Source organism: Sceloporus undulatus, chromosome 6, assembly GCF_019175285.1.
Source record: "Sceloporus undulatus isolate JIND9_A2432 ecotype Alabama chromosome 6, SceUnd_v1.1, whole genome shotgun sequence".
NCBI classification, from domain to species: Eukaryota; Metazoa; Chordata; class Lepidosauria; order Squamata; family Phrynosomatidae; genus Sceloporus; species Sceloporus undulatus.
Window position 1 is genome coordinate 161514640 of NC_056527.1, and position 26329 is coordinate 161540968.

The 26329-nt window shown below is 40.6% G+C and overlaps 1 protein-coding gene across 4 annotated transcripts in view; it reads right to left on the reverse strand.

The window, feature by feature from the left end:
• The window catches only part of IL16 (interleukin 16), a 38448-nt gene extending 12119 nt beyond the window's left edge, over window positions 1-26329 (reverse strand). Inside the window, exons 1-15 of one of the 4 annotated variants that reach the window (XM_042474227.1) lie at window positions 25756-26329; window positions 14125-14587; window positions 12306-12442; window positions 11781-11913; window positions 10297-10405; window positions 9422-9561; window positions 8812-8922; window positions 7782-7896; window positions 7094-7167; window positions 6779-6992; window positions 5727-5844; window positions 4194-4326; window positions 3294-3381; window positions 2333-2817; window positions 208-340 (exon numbers count right to left, since the gene is read on the reverse strand). In XM_042474227.1, coding sequence (XP_042330161.1) covers window positions 208-340; window positions 2333-2817; window positions 3294-3381; window positions 4194-4326; window positions 5727-5844; window positions 6779-6992; window positions 7094-7167; window positions 7782-7896; window positions 8812-8922; window positions 9422-9561; window positions 10297-10405; window positions 11781-11913; window positions 12306-12442; window positions 14125-14433 — 2299 coding nt within the window. In that variant the 5' untranslated portion in view covers window positions 14434-14587; window positions 25756-26329. Of the gene's footprint in view, window positions 1-207; window positions 341-2332; window positions 2818-3293; window positions 3382-4193; window positions 4327-5726; window positions 5845-6778; window positions 6996-7093; window positions 7168-7781; window positions 7897-8811; window positions 8923-9421; window positions 9562-10296; window positions 10406-11780; window positions 11914-12305; window positions 12443-14124; window positions 14773-16785; window positions 16984-25755 lie in introns of those variants that run through there. The other 3 variants (XM_042474224.1, XM_042474225.1, XM_042474226.1) reach the window with 3 other exon arrangements.

Here is a 26329-nt window from a genome sequence, read left to right on the forward strand (position 1 = left end):
TGCAATCCTATATAGGGCTACTCCAAAATCCCACTGAGTTCTTCCAGGGAAATATTTCTTGGACTGGAGTATGTATAAGTCTCAATAACATTAGCTGGTTGCCTGTCTTGAAGCTATAATTTCAGTCTCAAATAATTTCAACACCTCTGCCGCTTTTGCATATTCTTGAACTGACTTTTGCTGACAATTGCACAGACTGAAACATACCTTTGTTGACTTTCTTTTCTTGGTACGCAGCTCCTGTATCTGACTGCTCCACAGCTCTTGGCACTAAAGAACTTGCAAATGCACCATGAGTTACAACTGTTTTATTTCTTTGCCGCAGCAGGTCTTCTACTTCCTGAGAAATAAACAGGAAGCACAAGTGTGACAAAATGTAATTGCACAAAACTGCATTCTCTGCACCCAAGCTTTGTCTCCCACCTTGCTATTAATAATACAGTATTTTCACTGAGACTAAGTATAAATGGATTCTTAGGTCTGACAATTGACACAGCTAATCGTGTCTCATGCCTTCAAGGATACATAGTTGACCCAAGGATGAACATTTATCAGGCTGTCTTTGACCAAAGGATTGTTTATAAATACTGCAAAGACAGCCTGATAAATGTCCATCCTTTTTCTGTTCTTTAACAACAGTGAATAGATGCAAACAGGTATGTTAGACTAAATCAAGACTGAATGTTGTCAAGATGTTTTCATGGTTTTAAAACAAAACAAAACAAAACAAAAGTTCCTAAGAACTTAAAACAACAACAAATTAAAACTCACGTCAATATGGATTTGGTTTGCACAGGCATAACCATAACCGAACGAGTAGGTCATCAAGTAATTAAAAACATAGCCATGTTAGCCTAAAGAATCAGTATGCAAAGGGATCTTGTAGTACTTTTGAGACTAACCAAAACATCCATTTATCCATTTTTGCTTACTTTGCATTCACTAGTTGGTTCTCTCCATTTCTAAGCTATCAGACTAGCTACTTCATCACACCAAACCTGTAGTTTTGTACTCATCTTGAAACTTTCTACACTTGAGCCAATAGACTAAAACCATACATCTGCAGTTTTGTTGAGTTAAGGGAGATTTGACTAAGAATGGGGAAGAATTAGTTTCATGTTTTTCAGCAAAATCTCATAATCTGCCCTTCCTAACATGTAGGTCAAAAACGAACACAGTTATTCTGTGCATTGCTGTGAATGTCATGATGCAGTTCTTAGCTCCAAAACTGCATATAAAATGCATTTAGTCCACTAAACATTACCAGTACATAAACCTACAGATGATGAATTGGCTAATCAGGACTGCTGTTCCTCCTATTCCATAATTTTTATGAGTCTGAGTGGTTAGGATACATAGAGCGAGCATGATCAGATACAGATGGCAGGTTGCTGTTGGTTGGTTAACCCCTTGTGGACTCATTTCAGCCTGCTTTTAAGCCAAGGTTCAGTATCAAAACATACATGGTTGCCTTGACAGATAACTTGCACTGGGAGAAAGGCTGTAGGGTGAAGTGCAACACTGCTGTGTGTGTGTGTGTCTTCAAGTAGTTTCCGGTTTATGGCGACCCTAAGGTAAAACTATCGAGGTTTTCTTGGCAATATTTGTTCCAAAGAGATCTGCCATTGCCTTCCCCTGAGGCTGAGAGCATTTGTCTTGCCAAAGGTCACCCAGTGGGTTTCATGGTTGAGCTGGGAATCAAACCCTGGTCTCTAGGGTCATTGTCCAACACTGAAACCACTATGCCACACTGGCTCTCACCTCTACAGTGTATGCTGTTGGTCCTCCTGAATCTATCTAAAAGATGGGAGTAGAAATATGGCATTACAGTGGTTCAGGACATACTTGCAGGACCAGCTATGGGCAGTAGCACTGGGTCCCCCTCCCATAGATTTTACATTGTTGGGGTATCACAAGGTTATGGTCTATCCCTGATGCTGTTTAATATCTACATGAAGCAGCCAGGTGATGTGATCAGGAGTTGTGGAGTTGGGTGTCATCAGTGTGCTATTATCAACAAGGTCAGGCGAGGATGTGGAAGTGCTGGCTCAGCAACCTAGATGTCATAACAGTAAGATACGGATCTATAAACTGAAAGTGAGTAAACAAACAACTTGAGCAAGATGCAGCTCTGTGACTCTGATACTCTGACACAATCTTTTTCCTTGGTATAATTGTTAACATGTACATTTCAGGTTTAGATGGCCAAAGTGATGCATCCTCAGCTATGGGGCCTTGTGGCACTGCAGATTTGCCAGAGTCCATGGCATCCACTGAAAAAGGCCCAACTCTTGAATTTTAAGAACCACTATTGTGAACATGTCTGTCTTACCTGAGCATCTGAAGAAGGTGGGCTCCCATCCCCTTGCAGAATGTGCCCATCATTGGCATCTCCACTATTCTGCTCATTGACAGCCCTGTCTTGTTTGAAATACTTCCTTGGTGGAGGTTTGGGTTTCGATGACCTAGGTTTTCTGACAAGGATCTCCGTGGACTTCTTTGTGCTATTTTGTGAAAGGTGGCTGGTTTCCTTAAGGGTTGGTGGGGAGGAGTCATTCTCCAAACTAGTTCTGGAGGAAGAAAACAATGAGTCCGGCTGCCTGGTGACTGGTATATCAATACTGTGTCCTTTTGGTTTCAAATCAGCTAGCTGGTGGGCAATCCCATTTCTATATGATGACCTGGGCTTGTAACTGCTGTCACTACTGGAACGGATCATAATCTTTTGGGAATGGTGGTTGCAGTGAGAAGCATTCTTTTCAGAGTATCTTTCACACGGTGGTTTCTTATGCCAACTGTTTTCCAGACGTTTGACACCTGTATTTAAAAACAGCAACAAAGACAACAAGCTGGGAGGAGAAGAAAGCAAGAACACAGTAGCAACAAATCAGAGATCCGTTTCAAGAAGGTCCATATGCCCAAGCGGACTTTGAGGTTCTTAAAAAATGATACCTCTCCTTCTCTCATGCAACCAAACACAGAGCTTGGAAAGCTACCTTTAAAAATTAATTAATTAATTAATTAATTAACTTTTTTAAAAAAACAAAAAAAAGGACTGGAAATAATTAATTTTCAAGTTAATTTTCAAGTCAGGCCAATAGAAATTACCAAATAATGGCATAAAAACTGAAAAATTCTAATCTAATGTCTTTAGGTCTTGCTTACAGGATTTGCAGGGACATTGGGGTGATCACTGTAGAAAACAGAATTCTAAGTTCTGAACTACATCGTTATTTGCTGTCATAAAAACGGTTCTTCTTTTATTCTTCAATAACGTATCATGTTTTCCTTACCTTCTGTACTCCAGTGGTACCGCTCTCTTTCTAACCTGTTGTTTTCTACAGCTTGCAAAACAGCCATCTTTAGCTGCCGTTCGGAGACCTACAAAATGTCACAGGTTTGCATCATAAAAGGAAAAGTATACATTATTCTCAATTCTTGAAGATCACAAAGTTGAGCATTTTCTTTCATTTCCTCCCTAGCACTTTGTTCCAGTCACAGTAGTTACTAGTGAAGGATAGCTTTCAGTCCACAGTTATTTTATTCTTTCTTCAAAAATCAAAAAAACCACAGTAAGGCGGGTGGAGAGCTGGCCAGTTATGCATATTACATGATTTAAACATAGGTTTGAATATTTAAGTCAACCGCCACGTAAATCTGAGCTGCAAATTTGCAGCCAATTAGAAAGCAATGAGAAAAATCTTTTCCTGACTCTGAGTAAAATATTGCCTCTGGCAATGGCACTTAAAGGGTGGTGTAGGTAAACATCTGAAATGCAAATACTATGGCTTGCAGGCAAGGACAGAGAAAGAAAGAGGCCTGAAGCTTAAAATTGTATTTCGCCATTCTTTATGAAGTGAAAGTAATATGGAGGGTTTCAAAAGGGCAGGAAAGTGCTCATTCTATGAACAAATACAGGGGATGGTAATCTGCTCATATGCATACAGGAAATCTCTTATGGAAAGTGCAGCTCAAAAAAGTGGAAAAGCCACTTTAAAAAAAACTTAGTTTTTTTATTTAATTGTAAAAGCTTTTTCCATTCCTAAGCAGAATATAAAATAGGATCTACTTGTGGATGGGGAAAGGTTTGGGGTTCTCAGTAAATTGACTGATAGTGGCAACAACAACAGCAAAGACTTTTTCTCTCCAGTCATAGACTTCTGAAAGGGAAGCTTCAAATGGCCATCTCTTACCTGTGGGTCAGGATGCCTACTGATAATAATCTGCACGGTCCCCGGATTGCAGTGGCTTAGAAGCGCATGAACTTCATTGAGGGACATATTTTGAACTGATGCTTCATTGATTTCAATGATTTCATCTCCACACCTTCAAAAAAAATATTTGTTTGTATATATATATATATATATATATATATATAGTGCAATCTACCATGTGCATTTTATTTTAGTATGGAAAAATGTCATTTTCTTCTTCATTTAATTTCTTTTAAATGTCAAATTTCCACCATTTATGAGGGATTTTGCCATTTTTGGCTAATGCTTCAAATGTGAACAGAAAAGAAATTGTCCCTTATCCAGAGTTCAGATCCTTGCTCAGCCATGGAAACCCACTATGTAACCTTGGACATTCTCTTTCCATCTAAGAGGAAGGCAATGACAAAAAATCCTCCAACTAAATCTTGCCAAGAAAACCCTAGGATATAACTCAGGGTTGATTTGAGGCACATAGCAGTGACAGCATATAGAGATGCCTATACTTCCAATGACACCTGGATCCAGGATAGTCCAGGAGATGCTAGAACTAACTGAGGACCATTTGTTGTTCAAAAAGGCACATATTTATTTCTTGAATAAATAACAAACAAAATCAGACATCCAGAAGAACAAACCAATAAGAAAAAGCTGCGGCCATATGTAGTTTATTTAATTCATTCATGTAATAATTCAAATCCAGTATAGTACAATGGTTTAGCATTGGACTACAATGCTTAGAGACCAGGTTTTGAATCCTCACTCGGCCACAGAAAGCTACTTGGTGACCTTGGGCAACTCACACTATCTCAGCCTCAGATGAAGGCAAAGACAAACCTTCTCTGAACAAATCCTGCCAACAAAACCTCACAATAGCTTCACCTTAATCTCACTATAAGTCAGAAGCAACTTGAAGGCACACAACAACAACAACAATGTAATAATTACAGGGTAATTCATCTGAATTAACAAGTACTGATTCCTCCTTCTGTGTATCTCTCTCTTGCTTCTCAGATTTCTCTTTTCACATCATTTTAGATTTAATTTGCTCAAAAACATCTGAGTTGCAACCATGTTTGGATGTTGAGTGATCCTCAAACTGACAGAGAAGTATGCTAGATGTAAAACACTTATGATAGCAAAGTGGGCCTTATGTCTCATTGATCGTAATGAGGATTTTCCCTCCCAGCTGGTTATGAATTTTCTTATACCTTTAAAAGTAAAGCATCCTGCCTTTGATATCTGTAGAGTATTCTAGAGTCCATGAAATTTATGTGATTTAAGATGTTAAAGAAATAGGCAACCGAAAATAGGTTCGCTCACCTACTGAAAATAATTATTTTTGAAACATGAAATGAAATCTCTTTGTTAATTGAGTTAGGTTTCCATGGCTGAGCAGTGATTCGAACCATGGTCTCACTGAGCCCTAGTCAACACTGTTCATAAAATGTGAGAATAAAAAGATAAAAGATGAGAATAAAACTATTATGCCAAAACGTTCTTCTTTTGACATACCTGAGCCTCCCGTCCAAATGAGCCACAGAGCCTGGAGAAAGCGCATGGATGAAAACTCCTGAAATGCACTGGAAATAAGGGATGCTGCATAATCCGATGCCTAAACCCACACCAGCCTCTGGACAAAATGCATTAGAAAGATACAGAACACAAATGAATAATTAAATAATTAAATAATATATATGTCAACTGATAAAAAGTTAGAAAAGTGCTTTTCCCCTTCCCTGATTACAATGGCATAGTATAGAATCATAGTACCATAGAATAATAGAGTTGGAAGAGACCGCAAGGGCCATCCAGTCCAACCCCTTTCTGCCATGCAGGAAATCCAAATCAAAGCATCCCCGACAGTGCCTTATATAAAATGGCAAAATCAAGGTTTGCTATTTGGAATGTATAGTTTTTTGGAATATTGTCAAGCCATGGATCCTTGAATCTGTTGGTAAAGAATGCCTGGCTGTAATTAATTCCTCTTGCCATAATTAAATTTTATTACAACTGCCATATAATGAGGGATAACAAAAGTTATACTTCTTGTGGTGTAACCATTATTCTATTTTAGCTATGGCTGCAGTGGGGTGGCCTTGCATATGTATGTTTTGTACCATCAGCCAGTATCACAGAATCACAGCACCTTAGAGTTGGAAAGAACCACAAGGGGCACCTAGTCAAACCCCCTGCCATTGAGGAACACTAAATTAAACCACTCTCAAAAGATGTTCTTCCAACCTCTGTTTAAAGATCTCCAAAGATAGAGAGTCCATCACCCTCTGAAGGAATTATTCCACTGTCCAGCACCTCTTACAGAAATAGGTTTTTTCCTAGTGTTTAGGTAGAATCTCATTTCTTTTCATTTGAATCCATTGGTTCATGTTCTAGTATATTATAGTACCTTGATTATTTTTTTAAAGTAAGGATGATTAATTATCTTTCAAAGTAACTTCCCAAGCTCTGTACTAAATGTAGCAATGAACAATAAAGTGGGAAAGAGTAAAAAACCAACTTGAGAAAAGGGGGGGGAAAAAAGGACCTGAGCTGCTAGTTTTGCTCACCTTTATTTAAAAACACTTCCACGATGATCCTGTCCTTGGGGTTAGTGGCACTCAAGGGGAATGGGACTGTTTCCGAAGCAAAGGAGCTGTTCTCCTTGGCGAGGCACATGCTGGTGCTTAAGGAACGGCAGAGTTGGGAGGATAAATAGCTTCCAGCAGAATGTGGGGTGCTGAAGCTTGTCCGGACTGTGAGCGTGAGAAGACCTTTCTTGGCCTGCTGGAGAAATGAAATTGCCATGAGCTGGGCCCAGCTGCATCTGAGGGCTGTGAAAGCAATGTGCATAAAGAGAGAGGGATGTTGCGCAGGGACATAACCTTGAATTTCTGAAGAGCTTCATAATGGGTGAGTCCGTACATCAATTCTCCATTCAGTTCTAGGATTTCATCCCCTGTTAAATCAGAATAAATGAACCTGTCAGCTATTCTGAGCACTTTTGTTGTTTCTTAAAATCACTCCCTTTTCAAAGGACAGTTCAGACAAAAAATCCTGTACTAGTCTTTTTCAGTCTCTTCTCATGTAACTCATGTCCCACACAGGGTGGAAGCCCCCCCCCCCCCCCAATATTTAATATGTATATATTTTTTAATATATTGTCTCACAAAGAATTCCTTTCCACTGCACATTTCTCAATAATATTTTAAAATGCATGTGATACAACATTTGAACTGAAAACATTATTGCAAAAATAATGGGTCAAAAAAAAACAGAAGAAGGCTAGAAATGGGGAGGGCAGCTATGAAAGAACTAGAAAAGATCCTAATGAGTAAGTAAATGCAACTGTTCCTCACCAATCTACAAACCCAGGATTCCCTAGGACTCAGCCAGAGTCATTGACATGGAATCAAAGTGCTACAAATGTGCAATGTGAAAGGGCACCAGGTCTGTTGCATCTTCTGCATGACAGCATTTGAAGACTGCTTCAGTGTCTTCCCTTAATAGTCTTTTTTCCAACACAAACTGTTGACATCTCAAATTATTTATATAGGATCCAGGTTCTCCTACCTTCTTGCAGCCTTCCATCAGCAGCAGCAGCTCCCTGGGAAAAGATCGTCTTCACATATATGCCAATGGGGCCATAAATGCTGTCTTGACCTCCCACAATGCTGAAACCCAGCCCCTGATCGAAAGCACAGAGAGAGCATTTTGAACTATTGTTTGAAAATAATATTGCATGTTATAAAGCTATCACTAAGACAACCTAAGTACTGTACCAGCAAATTCAGTATCATTTACACCAAGAACAGATGAACTGATCTGCTTAGTTCCAGTCAATTTTCATCTGTATTCAGCCTTCCATTCAGTTTTGGCAACGTATTGTTTTTATTATATAGTAATATATTATATTATTATTTATTATTTAAATTCATGGAAAACATGCATTTGTTCTTGTAAACAAATTTCTTTTTATTTTATTTTATTTTAATATTTATTAAAACATTTCTATCTTCCCCTGTACACTAAGATCCCAGGGCAGCTTACAATAAAATAAATTTAAAGCAATAAATAATAGCAACAGATTTAAAAGATTAAACACATATTACAAAAAATTATCAATGGGGAATCTAGATGATTTTAAACAGGTTAAAGCAATTTTAAATAATGCAACTCTAAAACATATGCATCCTGGATAAAATCAGTAAGGCCCAAAGGCTTTAAGGAAAAGCCATGTAGTCACCACTTTAGCTGCCAAGGCTCAAAGCTATGAAATTCTGATATTTGTAGTTTTGTGAGATATTTAACAATCGCTGTCAGAGAGCTCTGGTGCCACCACAAAGTACACATTCTAGAATTCCTTAGGATGGGGCCATGACAGTTAAAGCAGTATCAAACTGCATTAATTCCGCAGTGTGGCAGCAGCCTTTGATTTTGTAGAACATGCATAACATAGACGCCAGCCAGGTTAACACATTTCAGGGGTGGTGTTGGGAATTTATTTGACACCGTCTCACCCAACTGCTTGAGTGTGTTGCATGACAAGCTGCTTGAGTGTATTGCACAAAAGAAAATGCATAATGAACTGAAGCCATCTCACCTTCCCCTGGCCTTTCATTAAAACAATATTGGAAATGAAGGATGCCTGTAATCCACATGATGCGTGCATTAGCTGGACTGTACTTAAGGATCGAGAAGATCTGGAAAGGGGCTGCATTTCAGAAAAAGATAATGGGAAGGAGGTTAATATTATGCCACTTGAATTAACAGAAGCCTACTGATAATAGAATTAATCTAGGTATCTTCCACTTTTGCCCCTTGATCTCCCACCTCTTACCATACAGGTGACTCTTCAAATGTTTTGGAGTTCCACCTCCTATCTGTCCTGGCAATCATAATCAAGGTTCAGGAATGATGGGAATGACTCTATTGTCCATTTGGAAGGTAATTGGTTCCCTAATCATGCCTTCACATTTTCCTTTTTTAAAATAGCACTGTGCAGTGTGCATCATCATCATCATCATTCTCAAATGCTACAAACTGGAAATGAAACATTAAACTGAATGACTGATACAAAAACAGAATGATCCAAACTCAGTGGATTAATACAAGAAGCTGCCTGTTGGCAATAAAACTGTACTCAAGCTGTCCCTTATCTAGCTTTGCCTTGGTGCTGCATCTAATGATTTCCCCTTTCCTCTTGCACTCACAGGAGCTCTTCCCACTGAGCTGTCCAGCTGCTGAGAAAGGGACTTTCTGTTGCTGTAAAGAGAGTGGGACTGTCTGTACCGGGAGGCTGATTTTTTGGCCATGGGGCCATCGATATCCCCTATCCAGTAGGGACTCACACCTGTTCAAAAAGAGAAGGAAAAAGGTACAAACAGCTGTAATTAAAAACTTTTTTTATTCTTAAAGTATGAACAAAGTAAAATATATAAAAAGGGGGAGCTATATAGGAGATAAACATATGAAAATCATTAACTACTATATATATATATTCATACTATGTGGAAGTCTAGAAATTTTAGTCAAAATATTGACTCCAAAACCCTGGATCAACTTATCCACGGGTCAATGTAAGTCCTGTACTTTATCTTTCATTCAAAAGGGAAGCATCCCCTGGAGAAAGGCAAGATCATAATCTGTATCACTTTTTCAAGTAAAAAGAGCAGCTTTGTCAGCCCATCACCAAAATAATGTTTAGTGTGTTCCTTCCACACTCAGGGGAACGAATGGAATAATAACTCTTGTTGGATTCCTTCCACTTTCAGTTTAATTTAATGTAATCTTCTTGCACTGATAACATCCAGAGGAGATAGAGTAGCTGACAGAAGTTGCAAATGGTAAAGGGAAGTCTAGAAAGAATCAAGAAGTATATGAAGCATCACAGATGGAGCAGGTGTTACTAGCTTAGATGGTCAAATAGTCTGCCCTGCTATAACAGTCCTCCCTGTGGTTCAAATCTCTTATCTGCCATTGACTCACTGCTGTGTATTAATTGCACTTATGCTTATGAGAATTACTCAGATGATATATGTGGATCATTCTAAAATGCTATAATAGCACTCATTATTAAATAACTTACTGGCTGAATTACTGCGAGTCCTCTGGCATTTGGCTTTTGTCTGCAGAATGGAGCCATTTTGCACCTCCTGTTTAGTAGACTGCACTTTGCGTGAGCAAACTGAGGATTCCTGGGATGGGATAGAAAGAAATTCAGATGGACCAGAGAAACACTTGTTACAGTTTACAAGGCTCAAAGCTTGTTAAGAGCTTCATGCCCTCCACTATCCTGGTTTTAACAGGAAGCAGTCCTGATTAATCCTCTGCCATCCCACTTTTTCATCTGTTTTTAAAATGTCTCACTTTCCTTCTTTGTCCTCAGCTTAATTCAATTGCTGCAAACTGCAAAAGTAGCTTGCACTCCATTAACTCTAGCAGTGGGAAGAGGACTGAAGGGGAAGAATCTTATTCTTCCCAGTAAGCTCAGTCAAAAGCAAACTCCTGGAGACTCTCTTAGCTTGCCTATTCTTCATTTATAACTTTTCCCACCTTGACTAGACTCTAATGTTGCTTGGCCTTACAAGTCCTGGTTTTCATCTGTGAAATGGTGGAGAGTATGGCATTTGCATGTGACTGCATACACTGGATCCAACATCTCACATGACACAAAACACTCCTGACCCAAGGAGGAAACATTTCTTTATCTGTTTTCCTCTGTCATACCCATGCAAGGCATTCTTTATGTCTTTGGAAGACTCTGACAATAACCCATATATTTTAGAAAGTCTTAATTAAGGTTGCTGAAATTTCGATTGACAGAACTTAGCACAAGTAGTGGGGCCACTATTTTGTTTTCCATTTTTGTTGGCAGGTTTTAGTTAGAACTGCACTTGATTCTGTCACTAGAGATTGTAGCAGTTCTGTTGGTAGGCCATCTGTTCCTGGTGACATATACTTCCCAATTGCTTTGAGTACTGCTATCACTTCGCTTTCAAAAATCTGGGGTTTGCTTTCATAAGTTTCTTATTCCCATTTGTGATTCATCATTTCACCTTTTTTATATAGCTCTTCTATGTATTGTTTCCACTTTTTAAAAAATGTTTTAACATGGTCATATATTTTGTTCCTTTTCTGATTGTGTAATGTCCCTGCCTTTCATTTAAATTTCCCTTTGGGTTCTCGAATCTTGTGGGAAAGGTCTCTTGTTCTTCCTTTTTTTGTTGTGGGCTTCTATATTGCTACAGAATTTTATAGGATGGGACCATGGGAGGTAAAGTGGAATAACTGCACAATAATTCTGTAGTGTGACTGGGTCCAAGGAGAAATGACAGCCTGATCACTTGTCTATCCCAGGCCTCTGGGTGGCAAAGCCAATAGGCCATGGAGATATGGAAAAGGACTAAGATGCATGGAACGCCTGTTGCTCAAGGTTCCCCAAGACCAAAGCTTCAAAAGGTCTCCCTTTTCCAGCTTAGTCTTCCCCTCCAATAATTTTTCCTAAGTTCTGACTGGAACCTGGAGGCAACACAACAGACTATAGAGAGCAAACCTCCCATCCCTGCTTACCTTGTTAGCAATTACTAAATTTACCAAGCCTTTTGCTGACTGGATGAGCGATACTGCCTCTTTGCTGGAGAGCTCTTTAAGAGATTGTCCATTAACAGTTAAAAGCTCATCGCCAGGGTTCAGGCGGCCATCCCTTTAAAAGTAACAACACAAAGACACACAATTGTTAACTAATAAATAAGCCCTTAAGATTCTATGGCAGGGATGAAGGACAGGGGTGCTCAGCTAGACATTTTGGACTACCTCTTCTCTTCGACATTTACCAAATTAATATTCAAACTAAAGTTCTAAACTGCTTTTCCCTATTCTTTAGCCCAAATCTGCTTGCTTGTCATTTTCTCTGTCTTGGTCTAGTGCTGCATTTGGGGGGGGAAAGAGTACAAGTTGGTCCATCTTCTGGATATTAGAAGGCCTTCAGATATATGAAGACAGCTACAGTGTCTCTCTTTAATCCTTTCTTCTCTAGGGATGAACAATCCAAGTGTTTTCCTATTCATAGGATTCTGAATTAAATTGATAGAGTACCTCTGGGCAGCTCCTCCATCAATCATGTGGCTCACGGTGAATTCTTTTCCAAAAGTTGAACAGTTGGGGGTTCTAGAGACTTGGATTCCCAGACCATCATTTCCGGTGGCAATGCAGAGTTTCCAAATGCAGCTGTCCTGGTTGGGAAAACAAGAAGAAATATGGACTAAGGGTTGGACTAAGTCAGCCTTTCTCAAATAGTGGGGCGGGCCCCCCAGGGGGGCACGAGGCTCCGTAAAGGGGGGCGCAAGGCTCTGTTATGCAGAGGTGTACTTATAACAATTTTATAGACAAATTATACTATTTACAGTCGCGCGGGGGGCGCGAAATGTTTTCTTCTTCCTAGGGGGGGGCATGACAGAAAATAATTGAAAAGCACTGGACTAAGTGCAGCATGAGATGCGTGTAGCCCCCAAGGCAGGTTTTGAGACCCTTCAGGTCTCCATAGAGCCCCTCAATGCTATCATTTTTAGCCAAAAAAAAAAATAAAAAAAAAATTGGGGGATGTGCCACCTTCCACTAAAAAAAATTAATAATAATTCAAAACCAGAAATGGATGCCTAGTCACTTATGTTTTGGTTTTGATTTTATTCATTGACCACATAGTCAATGACACTTTCCTGGCCTGATGCAGCCTATAGTGGGAGTCAATTTGATCCTAAAGCCTCCCAAGTTGTCCACCCTTCATTGAGATGAGGACTGTTGCTTCTAGTATGCTTAACAAACATTTAGATAGCATTAAAACAGCTTTCCTCACCACCAGAAGTTGCAGACCACAACTTCTACATATGGATGTGAAGTAGACATCCAAGGCACAAAAAATAGACATGTGGTTCTATTGTGCAATATTGCTGTTTTCTGCACAATTTTTTTACAAGATTTGTATTTTGCACCACTGCTATTTTCTATCTTTTAAAAAATAGCAATATGTGGGAACTTTGAACATGTCCTTGCTCTTTCCATGCAAGTTTCTTGAGGAGCTGGGAACTCTAACTTCAATCCCGGTCAGGAAATTGATGAACTTCCATTCCATCCCTAATTTGAAGAATTGCTATAAAATTCTCATCTGTGTTCCATATTTTTTCTTCTTACATATACTTAGATTTATACACATTTTTATGCATTTCCCTATTGACTAGATGGTGTTCTGAGTGACATTTCCAAGTAGGAAATCATGAATGTATTAAACCATCCATCTTTACTTGCAGATAACAGTGGAATTTAATGTTCATAGCTTCCATCTGATGTTGGGTACACATACATTTCCATTGCAAGAATATTGCAGAAGCAATCATAGCAACCACCACCAGCATCCTAAAAATACAATATTCTTTTCTATCCCTACTTTCATAATAATTCACCACTGGCGTTGCTGACTGGGGTTCATGGAAGCCTTTCAAGTCACCAACATCTGGAAGGCCACACATTCTCAAGCCCAACTCTCTCTTAGCATTTCCTCTAGACAAACAGCTCTTCAACTAGGTATTACTTTCTAAGAGATGCCTGCAAGACCCCCAGCTTATCCCTGCTGCGCACAGTGCTATAATGACAGATTTGTCCTGTAGCAATTCCCTCTCCACATTTCAGGTAGGGGCAGCCTGCTGTGCCACTGAATGAAGAGTGCATTGGATGAGCCAGCTACACAGTAGGGGTGTAATACCCTTGGCACGCTATTTATGCTACCTCTGGAGGAATATTGGTCAGGGTTTCACATCTCTGCGTCTATTACAGTGAGGCAGCTTGTGCTAAGGAAGGGGAGACTCTCACCCAATTCTTGGATATGCCAAACAGCCAATACAGTAGTTGATGACCCTCCTACCTTTATGAAGAACTTTCTCCTCATATTCTTGCAGCTATCACTGGCTGAGGCTCTCAGCTGCACCATGCTGGTGAGCATAAGTGGATCAGGAGGGCCATCGTCAGTCGATGAAGTGCATACTAATTGAAGGCGAGGGCAGTGGCTTGCTTCCTCTTGACCCCAGTTGGCCTGACTCTCAAAGGGGTTGGGGTACTTCTCATCAGGGCTTGATCCGTCGTCACTGCTCTTGCCATTGCAGAGGATCAGGGAGCGTGAAATGGAGCGCAGCGTCTTAGATTTCCGAGTCTTGGAGCTGTTCTGCCGCTCCATCTTCAGCAATCAAGTAATCTTCCGTCCCCTGTCAATTTGCCATAGCTATTGCAAAAGCTTTTTCTTCATTGTTGCAGTTAAATTTCTTGCCGAAGGAAAAAAGTACAGGCAAGGGCAGGACTCACTTGCCAATATGATGTTGCTTCTCTTCACCCTGTCCCATACAAAAATAACACACTACCGAAAAACTGAGATTTAAGACACAGCCCTTAAGTTGACAAATAACAATCTCATGTCTCATGACTTGCTAATTTTCAGTGGAATTTTCCCCCCCGCAGAGAAGTGCTGGATATGATTTTTTGTCACTGTTGCTGTATATTTTATGTGTGTCTCCAAGCACTAAGGAAGAATGGAAAAGAAGTATTTTGTCCACTGTCTCTGTGAGGAATCAACATATCGATTTTAATTATGTTAGAGATTGTATATTTTTTTAAAAAACACACCATAGGTTGGAACATAGAATAACTTCCCCACCACCAAATTATGCATGCAGTTTAAGACATTTGCCTGCAATTAACATGAGGAATAGTATTTTAATTTGCTGTAATGCCCCTTCTCCATTTGTCCCCTTCCATTCTTGATGGGAGGTTCATTCCATGACAGGTGGAGGTGGCAGAGGCAGCAAGTAGTGCAAGATATGATTGAGAACAATAAGTACAGGAGGGAGAAGAGGGCAAGAAGAGGAAGCAGACAGCATCAACCTGTTGCCTTGTGGTGCTGCAAGGGTGGTAGAGGAATCCTACAGAGTGGGCATGGATAAGAGGACAGACAGTCAGGAGGAGTGAAGGAATATTGCATGCTCATGATGCACAGAAGAGAATAGAGAATGACCAAACAAAAGACAAAGATACGAAACAATGTCTTGGGCTTTGTCTGCACTGATGGGAAAACCTGGCTTACTATCAGGACTTCTGGATCCATGGGGAGGACAAGCAGCAGCACTGTCTCCCACCCCTCCAGGCTTATTAAAAAGCAGCATGTGCCAGAGGAACCATGCAAACTTGGAAGTCACAGTGCTGCATGGAGAGTTGGAATGTATGGGCAGGAAGAAGTCAGTGGTTCACCCAGTCCAGGCCATCTCCTGAGCTCTTTTGCCCAGCTGCCAACAGTCTTTCCCCGTGTCCTTGCACAGTTCGTACACTCGGGATTCTCCAGAGTTTCTGGCCTGATTTGGAGCAAATGGGGAATCTTCTTACCCTGGAGAATCACCCTGGAGTGCTGATTTGGGCTTGCGTTTCACCCATTTTGGCCCTAAGCATCATCTAAATGGATCAGTGTGAGAACAGAGAAGGAATGTTTCTTTTCCTCTGTGCAAACATGGCCTTAGAGATTTGAATCTGTGGAGGGAAAAGGTGAGGAAGTGACAGCTTCAGGGCTGTGGTATTCTGTTTTATTTATTTAGATCCCATTTTTCTTCATATAGAGGATCCAAGGTGGCTTCAATGTTTATTTAGTTGTTTTAAAAAATTATTATGTATTGACTTATATCTTAGGATGGCACACAAGTAAAAAGTATTTAAAAGTTTGTAACAATTTACAGTTCTGAAAGGCAGATTTAAAAATTAAACAGGGTTTTAAAAGATAAAGCCATTTAAAGCCATAGGCACTGTGGAATAAATCAATTAGGCTTTAAGAAAAAGCCACATTTGCACTTAGTGCCAGAATAAAACCAGTAAAGACAAGCTCAAGTCCATTCCACAGCCTCCCCTGCGTGCATATCTCTCCACATCCAGTCTGCGTGGCACATCTCGCAACATGCAGCCCCCAATAGGGCAACCATGGCCTACTGCAGGGACCACAGGATTCTGTTTAAAGTGTGGTCCTCTTAAATCCATTTAAGACTTAGGGGGAAAAACATAAGAAATGAGACTGGAGCTGCAGGAGCTTTGAATCTGTCCATGATCACTTAACAGCACCTGGATAAGAGACTGAATAGCAGCTACACAGGGTCCTTGCAAAGCATCTTCCTCACTTGGGAGATCTAGCTCTCTTACACCCTTCAATTGTCCCAATTTGGAGCAGCAACCCTGATTAATTCTCTGTCATCCCATTTTTTGAACTGGCAATCTTAATTCTCACCCTTGGCTATGCTGGCTAGGGATGCCAGGAGCTGCAGTTTACCACCACCCAGAGGGCCACACCATTCCCACTCATTCAGTATATCATAGCCACTGTTGGCATGTTGTTCAGACAGATAAATCGGAAGACTGCACAAGTGTCTGGCAGTAAAATACCCCTGCCCCCAAAATGTCATCCCCTTCTTTTACTGGTTATGAAGGGGAGATTTAAACTGCCCCATCCCTGCACACTGAGATGTGAAGGATTAATGTGGTCTCTGATACACCAACATACCTTCGAACTGTTCTGATCTGGCAGCAGCAGTTCCAATTGATCCTCTCTCATACCACTTTTTCAGCTGCTTTCCAAATGTCTCTGTTTTTCTTTCCTCCTCCCTCCTTTCTTCTTATCTTACTGCAAACTGAGTTCAGAGTACAAAAATGGTTTGCATTCAGTTATCTCAGCAGGAGGGAGGGGAAAGAAGGAGGCAGAATCTTGACCTTCCCAGTAGGCTTCGACAAAAACAAACTGCTGAAGTCTCTCCTGGTTTGTCTGTTCTTCCTCAGTAATAATTTTTACCATCTTGACCACACTCTGCTGTTATTTGGTCACATGTGTCCTGGTTTTCTTGGAGTGTATGATTTCTCTATAGCAACTAGATCAACAAATCAGCAGATCCAAACACTACACTGTCTTTCAATGCTCAGTGAAGAAGAAGAGAAATGTATTTCTCCCTGCCTGGCTTGGAGCCCACTATCAGCCAAAGAAAGAGAAAGCTTTCTCCCTTTCCTCCACCACTTTGCTCTGTTTCCATGCTGATTTGGTAGAAGAGGAGAGAACCATCATAGGACAGATACAGCAAGATATCACAAGGCAATTGAAGATGAGCTGTTCATAGCTGGCCATGACTGGTGCTGACATGACAACCAATAAGAGAAGAGAGTGGATGAATAAGTAAAATTGAATTTTTGGGTTTGTAGCCATAGTAGCAATGATGATGATGAAGATGATGATAGACACTGGAGTAACAGATGGAGAGCATGTGAATCCATTCTGCACAATTTGCTAGCTATAGGAATGATGCAAAGTATCTGAAGAATGTTTTGATCTACATTCTCTTCCATTCCGACTCATTCTGAGCAATCTGAAAGCCATTTACTACCATTGACTACATGAGCCAGTGTGGTCTAGTGGTTTGAGTGCTGGACTACTACCAGGGTTTGAATCATTGCTCAGCCATGGCAGCTCACTTGAGCTTGGGCAACTCACAATCTCTCAGCCTCAGAGGAAGGCCAAAACAAACATTGGAATCGGTCTAGTTTGGCTTCTCCCACTTTCAATTTTTTTTTAAAAAATCATAATTTAAATTTCAAAGTAACTGTGAATCTTGGAAAGATCTTATAAAAATGGAGATGGCAATGCACCTATACCTATATGTGCAGCATATCTTGTACCTATATGTGCAGTATATTTTGACCCACAGTTCAACAAGTATGTAGACCTCTGCATGAGGTGCTAAGGAAAGTTGTCTCTGCTCTAGCAGAATAGATAAGAATTTTGAGGGATGGAATCAAGCTTTTCAATGGCAAGGACAGTTCAAGGAATCATCATAATAAATCATTTACAGAAATGGAAAGCCATGAATGTGCCACAAACATTTGATTATTAGCTACACATTTAACCCAGTTGCATTATCAATAAACTAACGTATTTTGAAAGGGGTTGCCTGTTGTTGTCTGCCTTCAAATCATTTCTGACCTACTGTGACTCTAAGGCGAACCTATCACAGGGTTTTCTTAGTGAGATTTCTTTGGGGGGGGGGGTTCCTTTGTCTTCCTCTGAGAGAATGTGACTTGCTGGGTTTCCATAGCTGAGCTGGGATTCGAACCCTGGTCTCCAAAGTTGTAGTCCAATGCTCAAACCACTACACTATGCTGGCTATCTACCAATTTGGTCAGTATAAAATGCAAGCATCAGCCAGCCTAGTAACTAATTTAATGCACATCTTTCTTGCTGTATTTTGTTTACTTTCATGTATGCCTGACACTCCAGTTATAAGTCTTGTGTTGTATTTATAATCCAAACCAAATGATAGCTGATCTCATATTTTTCCCCTTCTCCTCCTCTATTTTTTGCTGAACCACTGTAACCTGTTTTCTTCTTCATGTAAACCGATGTCTGCGCAAGCAGCAGTTCTCCTTTGATTTATATTTCATTTAGAGTACCAAACAGAACATATAAAACGATATTAAACTGTTTGACAGTTACATGACTGAATTGGAGAGCAGTGCTCTTCATGCAGTTTCAGAACATGCTAAACCCAAAGAAACAGTGCGATCAGAAGGCCAGCGTAAACCATTTGGGGACAATTGGCCCATGCTTTATGATACAACATCTTGCATGCAACTTCACCAGGAAACCTCTGACACCTGGGCAATCTCTTATTAAAAATATTTTTAATAAAATGTAATTGAAAGTACTGGATGAATACTAAGCCATCCAGTCAATCCATTACCCCTTTCTTATAATTTCCTCTAGGAGAAGTTGGAATTACTATGGGGTGGGAAGGAGCAGACATAAGCATTCTAAAAGATAAAACATTAAAAGGGACTTACAACAAAGAAGTAGGAAAAACCAGACTCCTTCAGAAGGCTGTTTGTCTTCGCAGGCCTGGCAGAAAGACTCAAGTACAATAATTGGAAACATACCCTTGGACTGTCACATGACTTGGTTTCAGTAATTCGGTGCAAGACTATGGGACACCGCTATTGTTTCTTAATTGCAAAAGCGGGCAGGGGAAAACAAAATTGACAAATCAACCCAGTGAAAAGGAACTCTCTAGGGCACCGGGACAGATGCCTCATATTGTGAGCTAGCATCTTGTCACTACTTTATTGCAAAGTGGGTCCCTGAAGGCACTGATACGCAGCCTTTGTCCAACCCTGGTGTTTTGGGGGTTCACCTCTCCATAGCCAGCACAACCAATGATCAGGGATACTGGGAATGGAAGTCTACGATATTTGGAGTGGCAAAGGTTGAGAAGCAATGCATTAGAGCACATAGCCTGGTAGTCTCATAGAATGGACAAGTTAAGATCACAGCATTGTTGTTCTACATTATATGATAGAGTCCATGACAAGCTGCTTCATTCTGAGTAGGACTTGTGCTCCATCATCTAGCACAGTAGTGCCTTTGCTAGCTTTGCCCAAGCTAGCATCCTTCAGTGGTGTTGAACTCAACCCCACTGTTTCAACCTGAATGTATCTAAAGCAGCACTTTCTTTGATATAAATTAAGCCTGTTGACTGAGCTGGTCAAAGACTCTTTTAGGAGATTACAACTCGTGGCTTTTAAACCACAATGACACCAGGAAAAAGGTGGTTTTGGTAATACCTATTGCACGATGACATCTTCAATGGTAGCTGTCGTGTTCCCCAACCATGTTCACAGTGGCATCATTAGGGGAGTGTGGTGAGGCAGACTGCACTGGGTGACACCCCAAAGGAAGGAAATATCAGTAGCAGAGCACATGTTTTTGCTCAGTGAATGGAAATTACTTCTGAGTAGATTTTTAGAAATAAAGATAGAAGCAGGAGTGTAGAAGGTCATGAATTTAGCTCAATGTATCTTTTAGCTGCAAGCTCCACATTTACCAAATCCTGCAAAGAGTCTGTCCAAGGAGGAAGTAGAGGAAGAATAGATGGGGTGGGGAGAAGAGAAGAGGAGAGGAGAGGAGAGGAGATGGAAATGAAAGGAGTGAGGAAAACCTTCCATTTAATTACTCAAGTGGCCAGCACTGTATGGACAATAATACACACACTAAAGGATTATGAAGGCATTCAGTGAGTTTTATTTCTGAGTGCATGAGTTTAGCTAAATGAATATTTTGGTTCCAAACTGATAGATCTAAAGTGGAATTGGGTGACAGCAGAATAGGGAAATGGGGAAATGGGGAAAGAAGACAAGAGAGAATGAAATAGGGGTGTATTTGAGGAAAACCTTCTGTTTTATCCACTACGCATCACCTAGAAATAGACACGGGCTGATGGGGAGGGATACCTGTCTTTCAGGCCTAAAGAACCTGGCATAGGTGGCACAGAAGCATAAATATGCCACAGTGTTGGACCTTGGGCCCTATTTGAAAAAGTGTGATGAAAGAGTATTAATTGGGATTGTTCTTGCCAAATCAGGGCAGTTGGAGGGTGTGCAGAAGAAGAAGAGGTAAGAATATCTTTAAGACATTAGTTTACTTTCTTACACCAAAGAACAATTTAGTCCAGAATTCTGTTTGATTCCCTATTTCAAAAAAGCTATTTTGGGACATGAGATGGACTGGACAGAAAGGGGTGTGGCAAAATTGGCTTCCATAGCTCATATGGGGTATAGCCAGGGATGATTCTGGTAGAAACAAAAATGAGTTTCTGGAAGGCCTTGAGGGGCTGCATGGAGCCCACCAGATGTAATTTCCTCACCCAGATCTATGACATGATGATTCCATAGAAAAAGAAATTTTGGAATGGAAAATGTTCATTGCAAATAGAGCAGGCAATTCCAGGACAACTTGTCTGATGGTGCCTTGCCTTTTCTAGCCTTCCTTAGCCAGATGCTTTGGCAGCCAGTAAGATACTGTGTGTAGGTAAAAATGTGTGGGCTTCTAGGAGAAAAAAAATGTCACATGCCATATTATATGTAAGAAATATGAGTGCCGCATATGTTGTGCATAAAAGAATAATACAACTACAGAAAAGACCTCTGAAGAGCCATTGCTGTTTGGTAAGACACGTGGGCCATGCTAGGAATGTCACACTTCAAGAAAGCTTTTAAGCAAACATGTGTTTGGAGACTGAGAATAGTTGTAGGTGGGTGAGAGAGGAGGAGGCAAGAATGTCTTTCAGCAATGCCTTGTTAGATCAGGCCAAAAAACTCAGTGTTTTCTCATTCCACAATAGGGGTGAGCCTGGCTCCCACTTTTCAGAGCACAGTCCTCTATCTGAAGATGTCTTCTGTTTCAAGGACTGTCCAGTCAAAGTCTAGATTAATACCAATTGCTAAGTTACAATAGCAACCAGGTCCCAGTGTGAGAAATGGGATCCTGGAGGCACAGCAACTTGTGAGGCTTTAAAGAGCAACCTTTCCTCTTGAACTAATTTCAAAAGCCCTCTACTGCAACCAGCTGTCCCAGACTTCAGGCAGAAGTATCTTTCCCTGACCTGCTGCTTGGAAAGAAATTGGGCAGGGAGAATCAGGAGAGAGAAAGAGAATAAAAGACAGAGCAGGAGGTGCAAGAATGGGAAATAACAGTGACCTGAATGATTTCAATGTTTCATTTTCTGCAATGCTGGAAATTTGAGGAAGGAGAATTTCATAGGATGGCAGAAGACCCTCATACCTTCCCACATTTTACAGATGAAAACCAGGACACGTGTAGCCAAGTAACAGCAAAGTATGGTCAGGATGGCAAAAGTTATTAAAGAGGAAGAAAACAAAACAGGCTGCTGCAGTTTGCTGTTGCCTTAGCCTACTGAGAAAACAAGACTCTGTCTCTTCCTCCTCTCCTAATTAATGGAGTACAAACTACTTTTGCACTGTGAACTCAGTTTGCAAAAGCAATAGCAGCTTCATTTATATACCACTTCATACCACCTAAGCATTCCCTAAGTGGTTTACAACTGTAAGCTAATTGTCCCCAATAAGCTGGGTATTCATTTTAGCAACCTTGGAAGGATGCAAGGCTGAGTCGACCCTGAGCCCCTGGCTGGGATTGAACTCACAACCTTGTGGTTTCTGAGTGTGACATTTAACCACTGTGCCACCAGTTTACAGCAATGGCAGCAAACAGGACAAGGTGGTGATGTGGGAGAAGAAGAGAGAAATGTGGAAATTATAAAAACAGCTGAAAAAGTGGGATAAGACACGATTACTTGGAACTAATCCAGTCAAATCAGGACATTTGGAAAGTGTGGATCCTCCTTACTATGTAAGCCACCATAGTAAGAGGACTACATGAAAATGCCATGGAATGGTACTTTTTAGGATTTTCAAACATTTAATATCATCATTGTGAAGAGGAGAAAGGCTTTCCCTCTTCTGTTTAGCAAAGAATATTGTCACCTCCTTTCCCCCTTGGAGACGTCTGGGGCCAACTTTCAAGAATTTACAGCATCTTTTGGAGCTGTTGTTATTTCAGCTGCAAGAATTTAGCAGTACAGTATATTCTTTAGGCCTGTCCTATGTACCATGAACCTGGCAAAGGCAGAAGTGTTCACTTCAAATGTTTATTCCTTGGATCTCAGATTAATTTTGAAACCTTGTTTTCTTATTTATACTTCTCTCCTTCATTCCTCTCTCTTTTTTAAAATGTGAGATTGTACTACCAAAGATTGTAAGAATTACATTCTTGTGGGCAGGCGGATTTCTTCAGCAGGAATTCTGCAACATTTGAAATTCTTTTCTGTTGCTCTTGTGAAACATCTCAGCTTTTATAGTCAGCATTATCATTATTAAACATAAAGCCATTATGATGCAGACAAGAAGGCATGGACTCAGTGTCAGCATAAGCAGGTATCACAGCCACACGTTTCCTCTGCAGAACTTGTGTTACCATTGCTAGAGTGAGGTACTAACCTATAGGAGATGATGCTGGATGCTTTGGGCATGTGGTCCAAGCAAGAAGTTTCCTCACACTGCTAGGGAAAATCTCATCTCAGTTTCCAGTGGGCAAATCATAGAGTCATAGAGTTGGAAGAGACCATAAAGGCCATCCAGTCCAACCCACTGCCATGCAGGAACACAGAATCAAAGCACCCCTGACAGATGACCATCCAGCCTCTGTTTAAAAACCTCCAAAGAAGGAGACTCCACCACTCTTCAAGGGAGTGTGTTCCCCTGTTGAACAGCCCTTACTGTCAAGAAATTCCTCCTAATGTTTAGGTTTTCCTGTAGTTTGCATCCACTGTTCCGTGTCCTATTCTCTGGAGCAGCAGAAAGCAAACTTGCTACATCCTCAATATAACATCCCTTCAAATATTTAAACAGGGCTATCATGCCACCTCTTAACCTTCTCTTCTCCAAACTAAACATACCCAGATCTCTAAGCCATTCCTCATAGGGCATGGTTTCAAGACTCTTCATTATTTTAGTTGCTCTCCTTTGGACATGCTCCAGCTTGTCAACACCCTTCTTGTGTTGTGGCGACCAGAGTTGGGCACAATATTCCAGGTGAGGTCTAACTGGAGCAGAATAGAGTGGCACAATTACTTCTCTCTATCCAGACACTATACTTCTATTGAACTACCCTAGAAGTGCATTGGCTTTCTTAGTTGCCACATCACATTGCTGACCCATGTTCAACCTGTGGTCCACTAAGACTCCTAGATCCCTCCCACATGTACTGCCTTCAAGCCAGGTGTCACCCATCCTACATCTGTGTACAGTATTTCATTTTTATTACCCAAGTGTAGAATCCTACATTCCTCCCTCTCAAAATTAATTTTGTTAGTTTTGGTCCAGCTTTCTAATCTATTAAGGTTGTGTTGAAAGCCAATTGTCGCCAACAAGCTGGATATTCATTTTACCAACCTACGAAAAGATGTGCGGCTAAGTGAACCTTGGAGCCATGGGATCGAATTCACAACCTTGTGGCTGCAATACCGGCATTGAATCACTGTGTCACCAGGGAATCAAGAATCAAACCCTGGTTTTCAAAGTCATAGTCCAATGCTCAAAGCACCACAACATGCTGGCTCTTGTTTATTATGCCACTGAATATGGTATGACTGTAGCATCCATCGATTTTGGTATCCATGAGGGGCGGGTGTCCTAGAACCAAACCCCAGCGGATACTAACATATTGAGGACGCACTTCCAGTATATAGAAACACATACACAAAACAGACTAAGCTAGATTCAAAGCAAGATTGACAAATGCAAATCCAAAAACTCTTTCAAGGAGCCAAATCCAGCCTTATTCAATTTTGCTTCAATTCAAATTCTGTGACAGGGGTGAACATAGGTGATAGGGAATATTTTCATGTAGAACTTCATGTCTTTGTTGATGGTCGGGATCAAACACTATATGGATACATGTTGTCCAGAACAGAAAGGATTTAAGTATCCCAGCAACCAAGCAACTTCACTGCTAGAGGCAAACAGTTTGTGCCATTATCATATTATCAGTAGAAAAGAAGCAAGCAAAATTTGCAGCAGGATAATACTAGAGTTGCTACACTTTCCAATCCAGGTAGTTCAGTGGTTCACAGGATTGAGTACCATGCTCTCAAGTATCTCACAGATGAAATCTAGCACACATGAGACCAAACAACAACATCAGAGGATCACCAAGATGACAGAAGCGATCAATGGGGGAGAACATGTACACTAAGAAAGGCCACAGCCGTTTGCTTTTGCCTGAGCCTACAGGGAAGACCAAATTCTAGCAAAATGTCCAAATGGGGACATTTTAAGTGCAGCTGAAAATGTGGGATGACAGAGGATTTTTCCAGATTGTCCCTATCTAATCAGGGCAGCTGGAGGGTATGTGAAGCAACAGTTACTATGAATATGATTGTAGCTTTTATAATTATAGTTATGCAATGTAGTACTAATATACTGTACTACAAATTGGCCAAATGGCCTATGCAGATTTTGTGCAGAGTCCTGTTTTGTTTGTCTGGAATCAAGCTCTTTTCTTTCTTTCTTTCTTTCTTTGGCAGTGCATAAATTGCCACCCTACTTGATGTGGGGGAGGGCAGCCATTGTATGTCTGGCCCTACAAACACCTTTCTGTCAAAAGCCCTGCCACAATCCCATAAAACGGCACACTGCCTGCTTTTGTTGGACTTCGCATCTGTATCTTGGTTGTGTTTCTCTCTTTTTCTGTCTAGCACTGTATTTATTTTAAAAGCCTTGCAAACACCGTCATTCTCACATCACACTGAAGCTGAAGTTGGAACATTTAAGCCAAGTCTCATTTTATAATCTTAAATCCTTTTTAAATTTGGTTATTCTTTCTTTATTTTGATTATCTATCTATCTATCTATCTATCTATCTATCTATCTATCTTTTTAAAATCCTAGTAGAATTTTCCTTCTCCTGACTCAATCCCTTCATTTTTTTTTTTTTTACAAAAACTGGACCTTTCAAAGCCTGGATTTTAAAAAAGTATCTGTTAGCAGCACTTACTCAAAAATAAATGTGCTGGATATCACAGCGTTTACATTACATTACAGCAAAGACTTTATGCATATGTTCAGCAGAATCACTTACCATCTTTGAGAAGCCCAAGCCATCTTTGCATTGCATAGCTGTAAGAAAAATGCAGCACGGTAACATTTCCACCGATTTAGAAGTTGTTGCTATATATATATATATTAAAGGGGGGGGGGAGCACAGCACATCTGAAGTTTTGCAGCACTCCCAGGCACACAGTCAATGTCTCAAGACAAATCTTTCCTTCTGCAGCATATGGCTTAGTTTGGTTTTCCTAGGCCGGATGGTTCGGTCAGCTCAGCATCCCGCCTGCCATTCAGCTTTCTGGAGAGGCGAGAGTAGTAAAGAAGATGTGAGTTTACCAAAGCCACTGTCAAGCTTGTTGTCTGTCAGTTTCCCAAATCACAAACAGAAATTCTGGATCTTTCCTTCTGGGCTTCTCCTGACTGGCCTCTACAGAAGTGGCAGCAAGGAGGAGGGTTAGCCCAAGTATTCCAAGCTTTTTCTTACACACACATGGAAAAAGTGTTCGACTGTTTAGATAATCCTCTAACATCCATGCCTTTCCACTCACTGGTGGACTGGCTGCGCCTATGTTTATGTAATTGCATGGTTCACTTCAAATCCAGCA